The sequence below is a fragment of the Salmo trutta genome, chromosome 23 (genome assembly GCF_901001165.1).
Source record: "Salmo trutta chromosome 23, fSalTru1.1, whole genome shotgun sequence".
Taxonomy (NCBI): Eukaryota; Metazoa; Chordata; class Actinopteri; order Salmoniformes; family Salmonidae; genus Salmo; species Salmo trutta.
The window spans coordinates 13969996-13990638 of record NC_042979.1 but is presented as its reverse complement, the minus strand read 5'-3'; the positions used below and the strand labels follow the sequence as shown (position 1 = coordinate 13990638).

Genomic DNA, 20643 nt, shown 5'->3' with positions numbered 1-20643 from the left:
AAAACACAGGCCAACCTCCCTGTGGAATGCCTTCGACAGCTTGTAGAGTCCATGGCCTGACAAACTGAGGCTGTTCCTAATGTTTTGTACACTCAGTGTACATACTGTATTGGTTTCATTCAAAAGCAAGTGTCTACTTAAAACTTGCATCCATAGGTGTGAGAATCCCTTGTAAAAAAAACAACACAGACCATAATAATGTCACACCGGCCTGGTATATGGAGACGGACAGATACTCAGTATGCAGTAGTAGACTGAATCAGCCTTATGATGCTTCCTCTTGCAAACAGTCACTGGTGCCTACTCATACGGACTTGATAAAACCTTGGAAAGGACAGTAATATTTATTTGTCAAACAGTACAAATAGATTTCTTTCTAGATATTTAGAAATTTAAGTTGAGTAAAACATGAAAAGAAGAACGCATCTGTGGACTGTACAGACAATTACACGCATCAAACTGAACATCAGCACTTAAATAAATTAAATATAAAACAGCCGTACAGAAAACAAGCTACTGGTCTTGGCATAAATCTACAGTCTAAATAATAAAAAACAGAGACAGATTGAATACTGTCCATCAAAAATGGTGCTGTAAATCAGTGCATTCAACACTGCACATAAAAGTATGAAACACTTTCTGATACAAAAATATTGATGTGTAATGCATAAACTGTGCACTGCAACAACAGTACATACTAAACAAAAGAAGTAAAACTTAACCATTGTGAACATACACTGCCTGTTCATTTGCAGAAAAAAAAACGTTAATATCTTGGCAAAGACAAAACGGGGGGGAAAAAACATGCTTTGTCAAATGACCAGTAATGCTCGGTGGCCTTACATGTTGAAACTCCTGTTTTGGAAAACACTGTTTCAGCAGCACAAGAGGCATTCAATGAGTATCAGAGCCACAGTCACTTGGAAAATGTCCTATGTCAAATACAACACTTTCTCCATGGCGATAACGCCGCCCTTGACGGTTCCTTATTCTAACGGGTGTCCTAACTAGCGAGTGCACACAGCGCAGAGTCTCTCTCAGCCACTAACAGAGTTTCTGCAGTAGTTTCTCCTCTACAAGTCCAAACTGTACACTCACTGACATCTCGGCAACGAACCGCTCACAGCCCTCCTTGGTCACCTGCTTGCAGTAGCGCAAGTCAATATGACAGATGCTTCCACAGCGCTTGAAGTAGGTCAGCGACTGGTCCGTGACTCTGTTGCACACTGCAGAGGGGAGGGAGGAGGAAGATAGGTTGGTGTAACAGGAGACCACTCAGCATCTTCAGTACGTATACAGACAGATAGGCTCCTCCTATATACCTACCGGTCGTTTTGTTTTCTAGGATATAAGATTCTAACCAAAACCTCACCATAGTCATGTGCATGGGGATTTCAAGTGCTGTCAATAGGTGATGGCTACCTCCATTAACAAGCGTTCAAGTGGTTCCATCAGTGAGTGACTGACAGTGGATAAGACATCAGTGGTGCCAGAGGCATCATTAGTCTGACTACCACAGGGTTCCCCCTGACTGTCTCATAATGGGAATGTCTGTCTCTCATTGATCCAACCTTTAACCTTTAAGGGTCCACTCAGAGTGGAGGAACATGGGGGGTGTTTCAGTTAGCGCATCACAAGTAGACACAATTAAAGGTATTTATATAGGGCTGCGCAATCGATATAATTCATTTGAATGTATGTTTTAGCGCGGTGTTCCAAATGTCTATCACAAGAATCACATTTTGTTAGTTTTTGAGCGTCTGTCTTTTTGGTCTCGTGTCCTTCGCACCTTCTGTGCTGCGTGCACATTTCTACTCGCACACAGACCCCAAGTCCCTCCCCTTGCCACTCATGACAAAAGAGCTTCTTCCTCTCTGACAACAATCAGTTTCATCTAGCTATTTGCATTTGAGGTTTGGTCCAACAGAATCACTATGTCGTTCACACAGTTAGAGACGGACAGGAGGGTGTGTTCATAACAGTTCAACTGTTCTGCCTTTTTAGCAAACAAATAGATTCAAGTTGGCTAGACTTGAAATATGAATATTAGCTGGCTCCTCACTAGCACGTGGGCTTGTGTTTGAGATATTGTTTATGAGACTTATGTTCATTTTCTATAATGTCCGCCTCAAGAAGTTCGTCATCATTAGTGGATTTGCATTACGCATGGTTCTGGGTAATTTTGTAACAAAAAAGGGCATTGTCATTCACAGACTTGAAAGCCAGATCAATGATTATTGCAACACCACAAAAGCAGGTTAAACTATTTTAATAAAATAATTCCATTATTAGTGGGTCTTATGGTTGTGGAAGGCTTCTATTTAGCCTAGGTGTAACTTAACAAGCCCTGAATTCATTAGATTATTCCTGACGGTTTGAAATGAGGTGTGTTGTCTGTTAATTGTGCAACAAAGCTTATTGAGAGAAAACGTTCTAGAAATTCTAGAAAGATATTGTGAACCGCCCATAAGTTAGGAAAAAAAATCAAGACATGATTTTTAGGCCATATCGCCCAGCCCTATATTTATATTGGCATCCATGGGAACATGCCATGACCGATGAATAGGAAACATACCATGAAGCAACAAATAAACGTTGCAACGAACAGTCAATGGCTGTGTCTGGATTCTAACCAATATGTTCTAACTAGTGACTAGTACTGTTACTGTTAGTAATAAATACTTTCAGTTAACAGTGGGCTGTAGGGACATTCTGACATAGTCATTGTCCGTAGTGATAGTAGGCATTGTGACACGGCCTTGTATCCTCCTACCAGAGAGGTTGATGTCAGTGAGCGAGTCTCTGGTGGTGGTCCCTGCAGCGGTCAGGATGTTGACCGACTGGTCAGTGACGTGGTTGCAGTAGCTCAGGTCCAGTCTGGTCAGCTGGGGCGTGTAGCGGATGAGGAGGCGCAGGGAGGTGTCTGTGATGTCCAGCCCGGCCAGACGCAGGTCCACCACGTTCCGCAGCTTACTCCTGTTGTCCAGCTGACCTAGAGAGGGAGAGACAGAAAGAGACGGAGAGATTGAATGTGTCAAGTTGTTTTAAAGCTTCCTTACTCGGAGCACAATCAGGTCCAAGTGTTTCCAGCTGTGTGGCCTGTAAAGACAGCCACAAGGGGGCAGCAGAGAGCACAGCAAGACCTGACATCGATGGGCTGCAACAGCCTGACTGGATCGCAAAACACACGGACATGCTGTTCAGAACTTCACGCCACGTGTCCAGATGGTCATTCTTGTTAAGTTCATGTTTTAAGTAGCCCTATATTTCTGTTATTACGGGGCTGTCACTCTGTCAAGAGTGCGCCTGCGCGGGAAGTTTGGTTGTTGATGGACCTAGCCTTGAGTGGAATGGCTACCTTGTAGAGTGTTCATACAGTATAGTAAACTTTGTTAAACTGGAACCTTGTCGTTGTGTCATTTCGAATGAACAATTCTAACACACTGGAGGATGGTGGGAATATACCTGGTCTGTTGTCTGTGGGGGGTGAGAGCAGGTCCCTCATCTGGGCGTCTTTGAGCCCCTCTACCCACTGGACGTCCAGGGTCCTCAGCAGCGGGCAGCTGGCGGTGCAGAGGGCAGACACAGCCACCCAGGAGCAGCCTGAGAGCAGCAGCATCCGCAGACCTGCAGGGACAACAGTCAGGGGTTAACAGGGGTCAAAACTCAACATCGCTCTTGCTAACACCCTAGCACTGCCAAAAATGAAGCCTGAATAATACATCATTAGGGCTCCCCTCCCTCCAACTAGGCCAGTCCCAACTAACGTCTAACATTCTCTGCTGCTATTTTCAATCGTTGAGGGGGAGGGGAGGGGACTAATTGTGATTTTCCATTAAGGAATCATATTAGTCTCCAACAGTTCGTTAACCTGAGGCTGCAAAAACAAGGAAACAAAAACAATCACTATGCAAATGTAATTATAGTCGCCGCATAAATTAATAAGAAACAAAGCAAATGGGCTGAAACACTTAAGGAAACCCTGGGGATGCAAGCGTCAGACATGCCGGAGCAGCTCACCCAGCCATGGAAACAAAGACGGCATTACAGTAGCGCCAAACATAAACCTATCACAACTAGTCACATTAAATATGTTCCTGTCAATTCCCTCAGTACAGAGACGCACTGTAATAGACTGTAGTGGTGACATCAGGTTTGTAGTGTGTACCCAGAACCATGGACAGAGATACAGTGTAACAGCTCTATACATACATACATACATACATACATACATACATACATACATACATACATACATACATACATACATACATACATACATACATACATACATACATACATACATACATACATACATACATACATACATACATACATACATACATACATACCATACGACAGTTCAGACCATTCTGTTATAAAGGCACAGAGGGATTTGCACATTCCCTCAGTTCCAACACTGCTGGCTGGTGTTTACCTGGCAGTCTGTTGATGAGCCAGCTGAGCTGCTTCTTGGAGATGTTGGTCCAGCTGAGGTCCAGAGCCACAGGCTGTCTGCGGATGATGCCACTCAGCATGAGGGGAGTGATGGACTTACAGCGGTTTAGATCGATCCGCGTCCACAGCCTCTTATCACAGCACCTGGGGAGGCAGGGGCGAAGGTCAGCACACGATCACACAGCCACCCTAGCTACAGCTGTGGAACGACTACACCGAGGTGAGAGCTCTAGGCTAGCCATCAGCCTTACAGCTTAGCGTCCATACTGTAGTTCCAATGAACAAGGTCCATTATGAGAAGCACAACCCACTACTTCACAAGACTGACTGGTTTAACTTGCTATCAGACCCCTTGCTCTGTCTGATAGCCACAGCACATCTGAAAACTCACCATCTGTTCCAGGTCTTGCAGACGCGCATGCAGACACAAAGGTCTCTGTGTGCGAGGTGCCCGAACACGGCCATCCACACCTCCCTGTGCATCATGTGGGTCTGTCCGTCTTCCAGGGGCAGTCTGTCTGGCGGGGGGCTGATGGGAGGCGGCCGGATCACGTGACGCTCCATCTGGACACACTTGGGTGGTGAGCGGCAGGGAGGGGGGCGTGGGCAAATGGGTGTGATCGGAGGGCTGCGGTTCCACCCCAGGGGCGAGATCTGGCGGGGCGTCCCGTTTAATTCCCGCCCCCTGGGGTGAAGCCAGTCTCCGAGGTCACTGGTGCAGTTGTTGAGTGGCCGCTTGGGCTTAGGCTCCTCCCCATCGCTCTCAGGCTCTGTCTTCATTGGCCTGTGGTTCTGATTGACTAAGCGGTCCTCGGTCTTCAATGGCCGGCGGTTGTGATTGGATAGGCCATCCTCAGTCTTAATTGGCCTGCGGTTATGATTGGCAGGGGAGTCCTCTGTTTTTAGTGGTCTGCGGTTCGGATTGGTCGAGGAGTCCTCAGTTTTCAAGGGTCGACGGCTGTTATTGGCTGGGCTGTCCTCCCTCTTCAGTGGTCTGCGGTTCTGATTGGCCAGGCAGTCCTCGGTCTTCTGGATCTCCAGATTGAGCTCTTTGCTTAGCTCCTTGCTCAACTCTTTGTTGGGGAGGCGGCGGCGCTTGCGTGCCTTCAGCTGGCCAGGTGTCTTCTCTGGGGCATCGCACCCTTCACTGCTGGGCCCTGCCCGGGGAGAGCTGGAGCAGGACTGGTCACTCTCTCTGGCTGTAGACGTCCGTAGCAGTGGACTCAGTATAGTCTTTACTGTACCGTCTTTACTGTCCTCTACACCACCATCTTTCTCCTCCTCCTCATCTCCATCCTCTTCCCCCTCTTCTCTTTTCCCTTTAGTTGCAACCCTGTCCCCTGTGCATCTGTCCTGCTCTTCATCTTCATGGTCTTTGTGTTCTTCGTCCTCATCTACTTGCTCTTGCTTGATGGTCTTTAACAGCTTGGGGATCAAAAGGTCATCAGATTTTGGGGGCTTCTTCTGTAAAGGAACATAAGGAGCAGATCAGTTACTCTGACATGCATTTCTTACAATCCACTTTACACAGTTTGAAGTGGCCTTATACATATAATCTTCTACATTTTTCTCCAAGTAGTGTTTCACAAGGGGTTTAAGGGGTTTACAATTCTCAAATGACAAGGGTTACTGTTTGGCAATTGAATCTTGCCAAAATAAACTTAGGACCTTGTCAAATTTTCTCAAATCAAGAGGAATGCTCAGTACAGATACTTCATTATAAACGTAATTATCCATGATCAGGCTGATCAGTCTGTTGGATAAATTACCTTTTTCTTGACAACAGGAGGCTCGTCCTCATCTTTGATGTCGAACAGCATCCTCTTCTTCCTCAGAGGGTTGTCCTCAGGCCTGGGTCGGGGCAGCCCGCCCAGAGACAGCATGGGAGAACGTTTCTTCAGAGGAGGCGATTCCTCTGCTTTCGTTTTGGGGGTGTCATCACGCTCCGCCTTCCTCTTCACTGTGGTCATGGTCTCCGTGGTCCCAGTGGGTGATGTTGGCAGACTGGGCGGGTCGGGCTCTTCCTTGATATCACGGTTCAATCGTGAGTCCTTCAGCAGCGACCCGGGAAGGTTGGACGCGTACTTGAACCCTGGTCCTCTTTTTTGCTTGACGGCCAAAAGGTGAGAAACAAGAGAAGACTACTTTATATCTTTTGCCTATTTGTTTCCGGACACTTTTAATTCTAAAGTATTTTTACAATACATTTGATGTCTTGAACAGAGGCTGGATATTCCGAACATTCCGGTTCCACACCCACATAGATGCTTACTTTCCCTGTCTTCCCTGAATGGTTGCATTTTGGACACTCCCAGCAGTTTGGCAACTCGTCATTTACAACTCCACCGGAATCTTTCACCTGAACAAAAGAGCACAAGTACTGAGTGGGTGAAGGTGATAGAAAGCACAAGTAAAAGTGAGACAGTAAGAAGCAAAGCTATCATTTATCATTTGCAGCATAGAAGTCCTCTATAGGATGAAGGGCAAACATAAACAAATACACTGCAGTAACGTAAGTGCTCACACTGAATCGATCGATCACGTACAGAGAGATATGAGGCTCAGTGACAGCATCCACACACTGTATTGAGCCGTTTACCTTGAGGCAGAGAGGATGGACTATCTCATTGCAGATGGAGCACTCCATGAGCATGCGGTTAAACTTGTCCTCCTCTTCCTCCACTGTGTCCTCCTTCCCTGCCTCTCCACACACCAGACACACCGCTGTGTGGGGCAGGACAGGCTGGAGACCACAAACATCATATTAGAAACTCACTCTAAAAACGTCCACACCTTGCAGGATAGTTTTAGTTTGACCATTTAAAACATATCACAATGAAAAGCCAAACAGACTTACTGTAGTTAAGATTAGTCGGAGACCTACCGCTATACACTGCCTCATGATGCAGGACTGTTTCATGCGACCTGGCCCTCCAAACTTCTTCATGTCTTTACAGAAGTGGCATTCTCCACACTCTGTCCTCAGGCACGCCTCGCACTTCCGACAACGCGTCCTCCTCCTCCGGGCGCCAGACGTGCTCCGGCTGGCCGACAGCTTGACCGCAGCCGCAGGAGACGAGGCCGCCATTTTGGGTTTGGGTCTGTTGGGAGGCCGCTGCTGCTGAAAGTAGAAGTCGAGGGAGAGGTGTCTTTATAGCCCAACACTAAAAAGGTACAGAGACAGATGGATCAGGTCTACGGTGTGCTGCAGTGTCTGTAATATTGACCCCTGAATTGGCAGCTGATTAGGGAAACCAGGTGAATTGGCTCATCTAATCAACGCTAGCGGTTGACCAATTAAGTGCTGAGTCATAAGCAGCAGAGCCTTTATTATGACCGGTTGTACTCAGTTGTCTGGTCTAACTATCTACTTCCACTTTCTATGGAACACACAGGACAGGGAAGAAGCCATCATCTGACCGCACTCAAGTGAGAACATGACATTTTTCAAACTCAAATTATCTGCACTCAAACGTCTTAAAAGCTTGGTTTGAATGTGCTTCTGTTTACCTAGCAACATTTTGCCAGCAGCATAACACCCTGCATCTCACTGCTGGCTTGCCTCTGAAGTTAAGCAGGGTTGGTCCTGGTCGGTCCCTGGATGGGAGACCAGATGCTGCAGGAAGTGGTGTTGGAGGGCCAGTAGGTAAAGAAATATATTTTAAATGACCAATGCCGCAGGGCAGTGATTGGGGACATTGCCCTGTGTAGGTTGCAGTCTTTCGGATGGGAGGTTAAGCGGGTGTCCTGACTCTGTGGTCACTAAAGATCCCATGGCACTTGTTGTAAGAGTAGGGGGTGTTAATCCCGGTGTCCTGGCTAAATTCCCAATCTGGCCCTCATATCATCACGGTCACCTAATCATCCCCAGCTTCCAATTGGCTCTTTCACCCCCCTCCTGTCCCCTGTAACTATTTCCCAGGTTGTTGCTGTAAATGATAACGTGTTCTCAGTCAACTTACCTGGTAAAATAAAATAAAAAAACGGTATGCCATAACATGGACCACTTTAACAAAGTGTTATATAACAGGGAGAGGGCATAAATTAAATTGAAGGCAGTGAGAGATGAGAAGGGGGACTGCTTTGATGTAAAGCACTTTCCATTATTGAGTTTATGTTCTCCTGTTATTACTGGCTGAGCCAACACTGAGACAATACTGTACATGCTGCTCATAAAAATGCACGCACACACACACACACACACACACACACACACACACGTTATATAGATGTACTGTACGCAAACAAGAACACACAGGCTATGCCTGGCCAGAATATATTAGCTACTGAGGGTACTTGTGATCTCATCTATATAGGCAGACTACTGGAGGTTGTTCCTACATCAAAAATATGCTGCACTCATAACCACCCTTTACTCATAGTATAGATCACAGGGACATACTATACTTGTACTGTACCAAATGGCACATACTGATGTATGGTTATGGCATGACCAATACCCACTTTAAGAGGGCTGTACACAAGAAGAAACTTGTTTCCACAGCAACCCACAGAAGAACACGTGTTTCACCCATCAGACTATTCTCAAATTGAATCTGGTCTCTATCTCAGTGCATTCTGAAAGTATATATACCGCTAGACTTTCCACATTGTGTTACATTACAGCCCTATTCTAAAATTGATTACATTGTTTTTTTCCCTTCTCATCAAGTTACATACAATACCCCATAATGCCAAAGCAAAAATAGTTAAAAAACATTTTTGCTAATGTATTCAACATAAAAAAAATGAAATATCACATTTACGTAAGTATTCAGACCCTTTACTCAGTACCTTATGGAAGCAGCTTTGGCAGCAATTACAGCCTCGAGTCTTCTTGGGTATGCTGCTACAGTACAAGTTTAGCACACCTGTATTTGCGGACTTTCTCCCAATCTTCTCTGCAGATCCTCTCAAGCTCTGTCAGGTTGGATGGGTAGCATCACTGCACAGCTATTTTCAGGTCTCTCCAGAGATGTTCGATTGGGTTCTGGCTGGGCCACTCAAGGACATTCAGAGACTTCTCCCGAAGCCACTCCTGCGTTGTCTTGGCTGTGTGCTTAGGGTCGTTGTCCTGTTGGAAGATGAACCTTCGACACAGTCTGAGGTCCTGAGCGCTCTGGAGCAGGTTTTCATCAAGGATCTCGCTGTACTTTGCTCCATTAATCTTTCCCTCAATCCTGACTAGTCTCCCAGTCCCTGCCACTGAAAACATACCCACAGCATGATGCTGCCATTCTCATGGTCTGAGAGTCCTTTAGTCATGTGCCTTTTACTGAGGAGTGGCATCCGTCTGGCCTGATTGGTGGAGTGCTGCAGAGATGGTTGCCCTTCTGGAAGGTTCTCCCATCTCCACAGAGGAACTCTGGAGCTCTGTCAGAGTGGCCATCGGGTTCTTGGTCACCTCCCTGACCAAGGCCCTTCTCCCCCGATTGCACAGTTTGGCCGGTTGGCCAGCTCTAGGAAGAGTCTTGGTTGTTCCAAACTTCTTCCATTTAAAAATGATGGAGGCCACTATGTTCTTGGGGACCTTCAATGCTGCAGAAATCTTTTGGTACCCTTCCTCAGACCTGTGCCTCGACACAATCCTGTCGCGGAGCTCTACGGACAATTCCTTCGACCTCATGGCTTTGTTTTTGCTCTGACACGCACTGTCAACTGTGGGACCTTAATAGACAGGTGTGTGCCTTTCCAAATCAAGTTAAATCAATTGAATTTACCACAGGTGAACTCCAATCAAGTTGTAGAAACATCTCAAGGATGATCAATGGAAACAGGATGCACCAGAGCTCAATTTCGACTCTCATAGCAAAGGGTCTGAATACTTATTTAAATAAGGTATTTCTGTTTATTGATAAATTGCAAACATTTCTAAAAACCTTTTTTCCCTTTGTCATTATCGGGTATTGTGTGTAGATTGATGAGGATTTTTTATTTATTTAATCCATTTTAGAGTAAGGCTGTAACGTAATTTATTTATTTTTAAGTTAAGGGGTCTGAATACTTTCCGAATGCACTGTATAGCCTATTAATATACAGTATCAGTCAAAAGTTTGGACACACCTACACATTCATGTTTTTATTTTAATTTTTTACATTGTAGAATAATAGTGATCAACACTATGAAATAAACATGGAATCATGTAATAACCAAAGTGTTAAAACAAATCAAAATATATTTTATATATATGAGATTCTTCAAAGTAGCCACCCTTTGCCTTGACAGCTTTGTACACTCTTGGCATTCTCTCAAACAAATTCACCTAGAATGCTTTTCCAACAGTCTTGAAGGAGTTCCCACATATGCTGAACACTTGTTGCCTGCTTTTCCTTCACTCTGCAGTCCAACTCATCCCAAACTATCTCAATTGGGTTGAGGTCGGGTGATTGTAGGTCATCTGATGCAGCACTCCATCACTCTCCTTCTTGGTCAAATAGCCCTTACACAGTCTGGAGGTGTGTTTGCGGTCATTGTCCTGTTGAAAAACAAATTATAGTCCTGCTAAGCGTAAACTAGATGGGATGGCGTATTGCTGCAGAATGTGGTGGTAGCCATGCTGGTTAAGTGTGCCTTGAATTCTAAATGAATCAGTGACAGTGTCACCAGAAAAAGCACCCCCACACCATTACACCTCCTCCTCCATGCTTCACAGTGGGAGCCTCACATGCGGAGATCCTTCGTTCACCTACCCTGAGTCTCACAAAGACAGCGGTTGGAATTTAAAAAAACAAATTTGGACTTAACAGAACAAAGAACAGATTTCCACCGGTCTAATGTTCATTGCTCATGTTTCTTGGCCAAAGCAAGTCTCTTCTTATTATTGGTGTCCTTTGGTAGTGGTTTCTTTGCAGCAATTCGACCATGAAGCCCTGATTCACGCAGTCTCCTCTGAACAGTTGATGTTGAGATGTGTTTGTTACTTGAACTCTGTGAAGCATTTATTTGGGCTGCAATTTCTGAGGCTGGTAACTCTAATGAACTTGTGCTCTGCATCAGAGTTAACTCTGGGTCTTCCTTTCCTGTGGTGGTCAACATGAGAGCCAGTTTCATCATAGCGCTTGATGGTTTTTGTGACTGCACTTGAAGAAACTTTCAAAGTTCTTGAAATGTTCCGGATTGACTGACCTTCATGTCTTAAAGTAATGATGGACTGTCATTTCTCTTTGCTTATTTGAGCTGCTTTTGCCATAATATGGACTTGGTTTTTTACCAAATAGGGCTATATTGTGTATACCAATCCTACCTTGTCACTGACTGCGTCAAATGCATTAAGGAGGAAAGAAATTCCACAAATTAACTTTTAACAACCTGTTAATTGAAATGCATTCCAGGTGACTACATCATGAAGCTGCTTGAGTTCATGCCAAGAGAGTGCAAAGCTGTCATCAAGGCAAAGGGTGGCAACTTTGAAGAATCTCAAATATAAAATATATTTTGATTTGTAAAAAAAAAAATTAAAAAAAATGGTTACTTTAGTTTTGATGTCTTCACTATTATTCTACAATGTAGCAAATAGTAAAAATAAAGAAAACCCCTTGAATGAGTAGGTGTGTCCAAACTTTTGACTGGTACTGTATGTGTGGAATTATTTTTGATTGATAATGGCCCACAAAAAAAATATAAAAATCTGTAGCCTGCACTCGAATAGCGAATGTAGGTTACGTGCGGTTACGTTTTTAATATGCAAGCATAGGTGGCAAGTTCATAAGGCGAGGGGAAACTAAGCTTTCCCTAAAGTAAATACAATTAAATTGCCAAAATGAAATAGCTGAATTAGCCTACTCCTGTCCATAAATAAATAAAATCATTCAAAACAGGGTACTATAGTCATGATTTGGCCACAGAGGATCATTATATATATTTTTTTAAATGTAGTTGTGTATTGTTTTAAAATCGCATTGCCTACAGTCGTAAGGAAAGGATTATTGTTGTGTTGCGACTGTCTGAAAAGTACGCTAGAGGCCAAACCAGGCATATTTAAAAAATGTAAAATATAAATCGCGGGAAAACAGTTCGGAATGCAAATGGTTATTGCTGTGAAGAAAGAAGACTAACAGGTCTTTTAGTTTTCAAAATGATCAACTTAATTGAGCCAATAGTGGAGGCAATATCCCTGGTGAGTGCACACTGCACATATTCACTATTTATCAATGTTGGGTCAGTGCTACTTAAAAGTTTGTTTTTGGACAATCATTTCTTCCTCCAGCAGGAAGAAGAAACTTATCTGATATAGCCCAGGCCTACTCTACACGCTCAGCCATGCATTGAACGGTCTTTTTTGCAAACAGTGATTGAGTTACATTATTAGCCTAAATTATGACTATCCAATCTACTCATCACATTGCAAAATAGTAGGCTATCTTACACAAGTCTGCAAATGCGATGATACATGGAATGGAATGCTTCATTATAAAAGGTGCATTTATGGTGAAAATTTGCTTCCCCCAAACTTAAAACTCATGCACCGCGCCTATGTATGACTGCTAGGCTACACCGGTTGGAATGCAGATTAACGTGCTTCATTTTAAGAATGTAGCACTAAATATAGCAGCACAAGAAAGCTGGGATCCTCTTTTTAATAGAGGCCATCAAAACGCTTTTCTCACGTAACTGCATAGCCTATAGAAATGGGATATTTCAGTGATATTTATTCCCATAGTAATTCGTTATGGATCCATAACTAAATAAACATCGGCATTTTGAAAGAGTATTTTTTATAAATAACTTTATTAGCGAAAGCATAAAGATGCCATTATTAGTTATATTGTTTTAGTTTGAATGTGCAGACTGGCACTAAGAACAGCAGCAACGTTTCCCTAGTCAGTGCCATTATTAGTGCAATGCCCCTTAAAGTGTTGCTCTGTGCTACCCAGTGTGGCGGGGTGGGGGGCCACCCCCCTTCCCCATGGGCTTAGGTCTGTCTTCTGTGGCCCATCCCGTGCCCCCTGCCCTCGTGCCTTAAACCTCACGCGCTTTCAGTGGATACAGCTGGAGAACTGCAAGGCAATCCCATTGTGCTCCACTCGGGAGCCATGACCAATATGACCAATAGATATTGTCCTGCTAACAACAGGGTTAATCATATATCTGTGAGAATATCCAAGGGGCTTTTATATAATTCTTAATTAATAATAATAAATTGTTTTGTTTAAAAAATAACAATATTTTGGAGATTATTTTGTTTTCAAATTACGTAAAATGAGTGAGAAAAAGGCCATGGGGTGAGAGATTGTTACTAATTTGTAAATAAAGCCAGTTCGTTATTTAGAATGATTTATTTCTGTTTTTAGAGGGAGAGAAACCAAAAACCTACAGTCATCTCATTGGTCTCCCAGTCGAGGCTGGTACAGGTATTGAACCAGCATCTGTAACAACACTGCTATGCAGTGTCTTAGACTGCTGCACCACTCAGGCGCTGTACAATGTGATCAGTCAGGAGTGGGCTACAGTACTACAGTAAGAGCAAAATAATCCTAACAAAATAAAATCATAAAAACCTCAGTATAACAACAGTTTTAGTAAGTAATACTGAAGTCATGCACAATTAGCAGTTTCGATTTAGGTTTATGGTCACCCATTCATTGTCAGTTAGAGACAAAGCAGGACCCAAAAGCATAATCGGTGCTCTAACTCTCCTTTGCGCTGGTCTGGAGCCATGAAGTGGTGACGCAGGGTACAGTACTAAACAACAAATTACCTCTAAGTCCCGCAGCATAATCGCAAAACTTTTAGTGGAGCAACCACTATAGTCAGTGAGTAAATCAGTAAATCAACCATCATCATCTATTCCTGTGAGTTCCTGCTCCCTTTACGAGATAAAGCTCGAAAGCAGCATTGCTTTGTTAAAAAGTAAAGAAGAAGCAGCAGCAAGGCTCAAGAGGTGGTATTATTAGCAACAGACTACGGAGACAGGGAAGCCATCACCCGCTCCCCGGTGATCACCCTGTCAAACATGCAGTCACTAAATAATAACCTGGATGAGTTAGTCTAAATCCTTCAGGAGAAGATATCTAAATTCAGCTTTATAGAAACGTGGCTCAATATTGATGTGAATTGTGAACACAATGTTATTAGAACAGATCGAGACAAAACAACACATAAATCAATAGCCTGGGGGACTATGCATCTTTGTAGATAATACAAACCACATTTTATTGGGCACATACACATGGTTAGCAGATGTTAATGCGAGTGTAGCGAAATGCTTGTCCGAGCAGTGTAATGTCATTGAACAATTGTTCACCAGAGACTGAGATTCTCGTTGTATCATTCAGGCCATTCTATCTACCCCGCGAGTTTGGACAGGTTACCATTACTCTGGTCTATGTGCCTGGACTTAACAATAAGGAAGCTGTTGCCAGGACCACAGACTGTTTCAATGCTGCTCTTTCACCATCGGCTGACCTGACTGTGCTTGAGGATTTTAATACCCTCTCCCTCTCCGCACACCTCCCCAGTCTGCAACAGTACGTCACCTGTTTAACTCGCTCAACTACATTGTTATGCCAATGTAGATGACGCATAGAAGGCAGTGTGCAGCGCACCCGAGATACAGGTAGCAGGTGAAACACGAAATCCATTCAGGTATAGACAGAAGGGGGCAGGGAGGAGCTCAAGGACTGCTTTGACGTCAGACTGGGAGGTGTTCTTTGATTCGTGAAAGGATCCCCATGAGTTGACAGACAGCATCACATCATACATCCAGTTTTGTGAGTATACCGTCATTAACACAAAAACTGTTAAGAGTATTTCCCAACGACAAGCCCTGGGTGTCTAATGACTTGAACATGTGCCTCAATGAAAGGAAGTTTGCTTTCCTGAAAGGAGATGCTGAAAAAGTGAAAAATGAATTCAGGTCAAAAATCCAAAACATTCGAAAACAGATATGTATCTTATTTCAGTCTTTGGGGGCTAGCTAGATCATCCTCTTTATCACAGTTTTCACGTGAGCGTGTGTTTGCATCCTACATAGAAGCAGGCCATTGGCTGCCTTCATCACGAGGGGTATATACAGGAGTTCTGATTGGGTCCAAGTTTAGCATTTCAGCAAATTTACCTGAGCAAACAGTGTTGAAATATACTTTTTACAAGAAAATGTGCAAGAATTGAAGGTGCCAACAAATGTTATAGTCATCAGAAGAATGTTTTACTGTCATACACAAAGAAATCAGTTCAGTAACCAACCCAGCTACCACAGAGAAAACACAATCAATCAGCGATTTTATTAGCACACATAAAGGAACAGCAGGGTCCGAGGATAGATCCTTGCCTTGTTCTAGACTCCTCAAACAAGTGGACACTAAGCAGAGTGTCCAGGCTGGGGTGATCAGAGATCCAGGAAACAGCCAGAGAGGATTATTTTGGATATTGGGAGAAATCTAAATCAGTGGTGGAATCCGAGGGACTCTGTTAGGACTACAGACTGGGGGTCTGACTGATCCAAGCAACTGCTAAAACTAAACAAAGCATGGACATATACAGTACAGTGCTCCATGACCTGTCCTGTGTCACCGGTCACCTCCTTGGCAAACACCATATAAACACAAAAGTATGTGGACACCCCTATTTCAGCCACACCCGTTGCTGACAGATGTATAAAGATCAAGCACGCTGACATGCAATCTCCATAGACAAACATTGGCAGTAGAATGGACTGAAGAGCTCAGTGACTTTCAACGTGGCACCGTCATACGATGCCAGCTTTCCAACAAGTCAGTTTGTCAGCCCTGCTATAGCTGTCCCAGTACTGTAAGTACTGTTATTGTGAGGTGGAAATGTCTTGGAGAAACAACATCTCAGCCGCGAAGTGGTAGGCCACACAAGCTCACAGCACAGGACTGTTGAGTGCTGAAGCACGTAAAAATTGTCTGTCCTCGGTTGCAAAACTTACTCCCGAGTTCCAAACTGCCTCTGGAAGAAACATCAGCACAAGAACTGTTCATCGGGAGCTTCATAAAATGGGTTTCCATGGCCCAGCAGTCGCACACAAGCCTAAGATCACAAGGTGCCATGCCAAGCGTCGGCTGGAGTGGTGTAAAGCTCGCCGCCATTGGAGTCTGGAGCAGTGGAAAAACACGTTCTCTGGAGTGATGAATCACGATTCACCACAATCACGATGCCAGGAGAATACTATCTGCCCCAATGTACAGTTCCAACTGTAAAGTTTGGTGGAGGAGGAATAATGGTCTGGGGCTGTTTTTCACAGTTCGGGATAGGCCCCTTAGTTTCAGTGAAGGGAAATCTTAACTCTACAGCATACAATGCCATTTTAGATGATTCTGTGCTTCCAACTTTGTGGCAACAGTTTGGGGAAATCCCTTTCCTGTTTCAGCATGACAATGCCCCCGTGCACAAAGCGAGGTCGGTGTGGAAGAACTTGACTGGCCTGCACAGAGCCCTGAACTCAACCCCATCGAACATCTTTGAGGTGAATTGGAACGCAGACTGCAAACTGGGTTTAACCGCCCAACATCAGTGCCCGACCTCACTGAATGGAAGCAAGTCCCCGCATAAGTGTTCAAACATCTAGTAGAAAGCTCAGAAGAGTGGAGTCTGTTATCGCAGCAAAGGGTGGGACCAACTCCCTATTAATGCTCAAGTTAACCTTAAAAGAGTAGCTCTATCGCTGTCAGATCATACCTCAGGCCAGGAAGCCAAAGGACCACAGACCTTACACGAGAAAATATTTCAGACAGCCCTCCACACTGTCTCCATAATCACCTTGGTCTCCCACCATGTCTGGATGCAACACCCCTTGAAGGGATAAACGCACAATGTGATTCCTGTAGAGCAGTGACAGAAGGGGTTAGATCTCCCTCGACATAGAGAAAGAGTCTCAGTTACCATAGTCACGGTCACAGGAAGCTAGGATCCCTTTCAGTGACAGATGATCCTCATCATATTCCAATGGAGATTGTATAGGGAGCATGCCATCTCCTTGCAAGGACATGCAATGACATCAGAAGTGTAGCCTCTCCATCTCATCAGCAACAAAGCCTTTAATGCCTAGTAGTTTGACAACAGGCTTGTTATCTGTAAACTATGTAATGCATTCCCAGACCACAGACATATATTATGTAAGGTATGAAGATGAGCGTTACTAAGCAGGCTTATTCCTTAGCTCAGCAAAGCTGAGGTTCAGCAGAGGAGTAGAAGCAGATGCCACAGCATAATAATCTACTGCACTACAGCTAAGCACAGGAGAACCTACTCAATGTGCATTGGCCATACCCACGCACTCACAGTCATACAGTACAAACAGACGCCTGGATCTTAGATAAAATACAGCTGGAAAACCTCAAGAGGAAACGCGAACGAGGATTAATAGATGCAGAGCTCTCAGAACCTGAGGCGCTGTGATCGCCCAGGGGTACGGTCAGAAAAAGATGAATCGTTATCACGTCACCATATTTATTTTAGGCTACTTCATGAATATTCATGTTAACGGGGATCAAAAAGGCTTGTTGCCAACTGCTGTCCAATCATTGACTACACTGACACTTTTATTGTAATCTTCTGGGGGATTTACAAGCCTATGAAACTTGCTCAAAAAGGACAAGGAATTCACTAGTGACTGACTGAACAACTTCTTGTAATTTATCTCAAATCAATCTATCCATATCTCATAGCACTGTAAAAACATCTGCAAGCAGACCCTTGAAATGGTGATGTGTTTTCATCTGACATTGAACATCTGCAAACTTGCAAATCCCTGTCGAACAGGAACACCACATACAAACTGGTTGTGTTAATATCTACAGCAATTACGGGGGGGATATCTTCCGCCATCTCATCTGTGGAAGGATGGAAAAGAATTCAACTGTATCCAATGATATCACAACCCAGTCTGTGTATAATTGGAAGGGGGTGTGGAATGCAGTCAGGGATATGACTGTGTGGCTGAAGAGCCTATACACAAACACAATACCTCCCTCACTGTTTACATGCACAATTTGCAGGCTGTGCCAAACCCAATTCATACGGTACACATGAACTTCATTTTCTCTTATTGCCATACACAATCGCAGGCAGAGTAAATCTATTAAAATGCATCTGATTTATTCTTCCCTGTTCATACATGCTTACACAAGCTCATACAAACCATTTAAATATTAATCTCTAATCTGCATCTTTCTGTCTGATCACACACGACATTCTTGTTGTTTATCTCGTTTTTCTTCCCTGTTCTGGAACAACCAGTAGCTGCCCTGAGTACTAACACTGCTGTCTGAACACTCAGTGCCTTCTTCCTGCACTTACCAGGTACACACACGCACACAACCTGTCAATGAAAAGTACAGGGGAGAAAAGAAACGAGAGAAATGAGAAACCAGCATCTCTTTAGGTGACTCCAGTTCCACACAACATCTACCAAATGCTCAGCTCAATTCACCGTGCCTCACACACATACACATTCCTCTCCTTTACTTTGTCCCGAGGGGCTGGGTTCAGTGCGCTAACCTACCTGCTCAGCCTCTGAGTCGTAATCCTCATCGTCAGCGCTCAGCGACATGGCCATGGCTGGTTTTCATACCCCGACCAGCTCACAGAAAACTGACATGGCTGAAGGCAGCCCCAGCCTAAAGCCTCCTCCTCCTACTTCTGTCTACCCCACGGCCCTCCCTCCTGCTCCACAATCACCAGCAAAGGCAAGGCACACAGCACCGCACCACATAGCAGGCTAGCTCATGAGTAGGGAAAAGCTAGGTCTGGGAGGGAGTACAGGAAGACAGTGCAGCCAATTGGAAGACCATATGCAGATAATGTATTTGAATATGTGCAAGGGAGCCCCACTTCTTCCAGTCAGGAGAGAGAACGCAAAAACAATTGGGGGATATTCATGAGCAGGATCACTGGGAAGGAAAACCAGACCAGTCCAGCCAATAGAGAGACAGATGGGGTTTAATCACCAAAGGTGCACACAGAATCACCGGCTGGCATTTAAAGGGACCGACGGACAGGAGGAGCAGTAGACCACAGATTTCTATTCTCAAAATTCTAGCAAAATGCAGAGATCTGCTATTGTGTCTCAATCGCACTGCTCTGTGAGTGATTGATCTAGTCTGTTGCTTTCCTGCCTGCCCGCTGTATCAGTGGATCTGGATTTGATGGCTCTGCTATGGCATCTACTATATTTCCAGTAGCTTGGAACTTAACATGCAATACAGGAAGTTAGAGAAGATCAAAGGGCTCCACACAGACCATGTTCTATTATACTGCCATTCCTTCCCCATTCTGTCTTAACACAGCAGTGGAAATGTGGTATTTGGTATTTTATTACGATCCACATTAGCTGTTGCAAACACAGCAGCTACTCTTCCTGGGGTCCACACAAAACATGACATAATACAGAACAGCTCAAGGACAGAACTACATGAATATATTTCTTTTTTTACAAAAGGCACAGATGCAGTGACACAATTTAGCATTTTTGGACCTGCTACAAAAGGATAAATCAGACTTTTTGTCAAGCTGGTCAGTATGCCTAGGTCATCCATAATGTACAGTTATGAATATAACTAATGTTCCCTAAAGGAGGGAATAAGGTACAACATACCATGAAGAGTCAATGACCGATCCTATTCACCTGAATCAAGATGAAATCACACACAGCCTTCCTGGCTACAATACCAGGGCTTGCATCCATTTTCTCAATTCAGTACCGCTCTTCAGCGAGCCCAAAACCCCTGACGGCGTGGGGCCAAACATGTTATATACCTTGTTCCCTCTTTCAGGGAACAGTAATTATAACTGTACGTTACCTTTCAGTCGGTGACTCTGTATAACACACACAATCACGTCATACTATGGACACAGTCCAAGTCATGCATCCTAAGAGCATGTCAAGTTTTTTCAATTCAAGTAAAAATAATAGTTTTTTAAAAATCTACACATGCAATGACTTGTTCAACTACAAATCGTAACCTTGGGACTACAAGGTTGACATTGTCAAATGAGTTAGTTACATATAACAGAGCTTCAGATGGTTCTTCATACAGTATATCTGTGAAGTTCTATCTGCATAAACCCATCTGAACTGGGCGCTATAAGTTTCCATCTGCAATGCAATCACAAGCCTGAACAAATACTGACAGACTAATCAGAACACATCTGCCATCTAAGTAAGGTCTAGGGTAGTCTAGCCAGCAATAATGGCACACAAGCAAAAAAGCAACTGTCAGAAA

The 20643-nt window shown here is 44.1% G+C and overlaps 1 protein-coding gene across 11 annotated transcripts in view; it reads right to left on the bottom strand.

Annotated features, from left to right (window-relative positions):
* Positions 1-325: 325 nt before the first annotated feature.
* The window catches only part of kdm2bb (lysine (K)-specific demethylase 2Bb), a 42705-nt gene continuing 22387 nt past the window's right edge, over positions 326-20643 (bottom strand). For 6 of the 11 annotated variants that reach the window (XM_029709105.1, XM_029709094.1, XM_029709103.1 and 3 more), the window contains 9 exons: positions 7343-7579; positions 7058-7201; positions 6731-6817; positions 6228-6575; positions 4850-5922; positions 4439-4602; positions 3466-3627; positions 2774-2992; positions 326-1226 (listed from right to left, as the gene is read on the bottom strand). In XM_029709105.1, coding sequence (XP_029564965.1) covers positions 1045-1226; positions 2774-2992; positions 3466-3627; positions 4439-4602; positions 4850-5922; positions 6228-6575; positions 6731-6817; positions 7058-7201; positions 7343-7579 — 2616 coding nt within the window. In that variant the 3' untranslated portion in view covers positions 326-1044. The remainder of the gene's footprint in view (positions 1227-2773; positions 2993-3465; positions 3628-4438; positions 4603-4849; positions 5923-6227; positions 6576-6730; positions 6818-7057; positions 7202-7342; positions 7580-20643) is intronic. The other 5 variants (XM_029709098.1, XM_029709102.1, XM_029709096.1 and 2 more) reach the window with 4 other exon arrangements.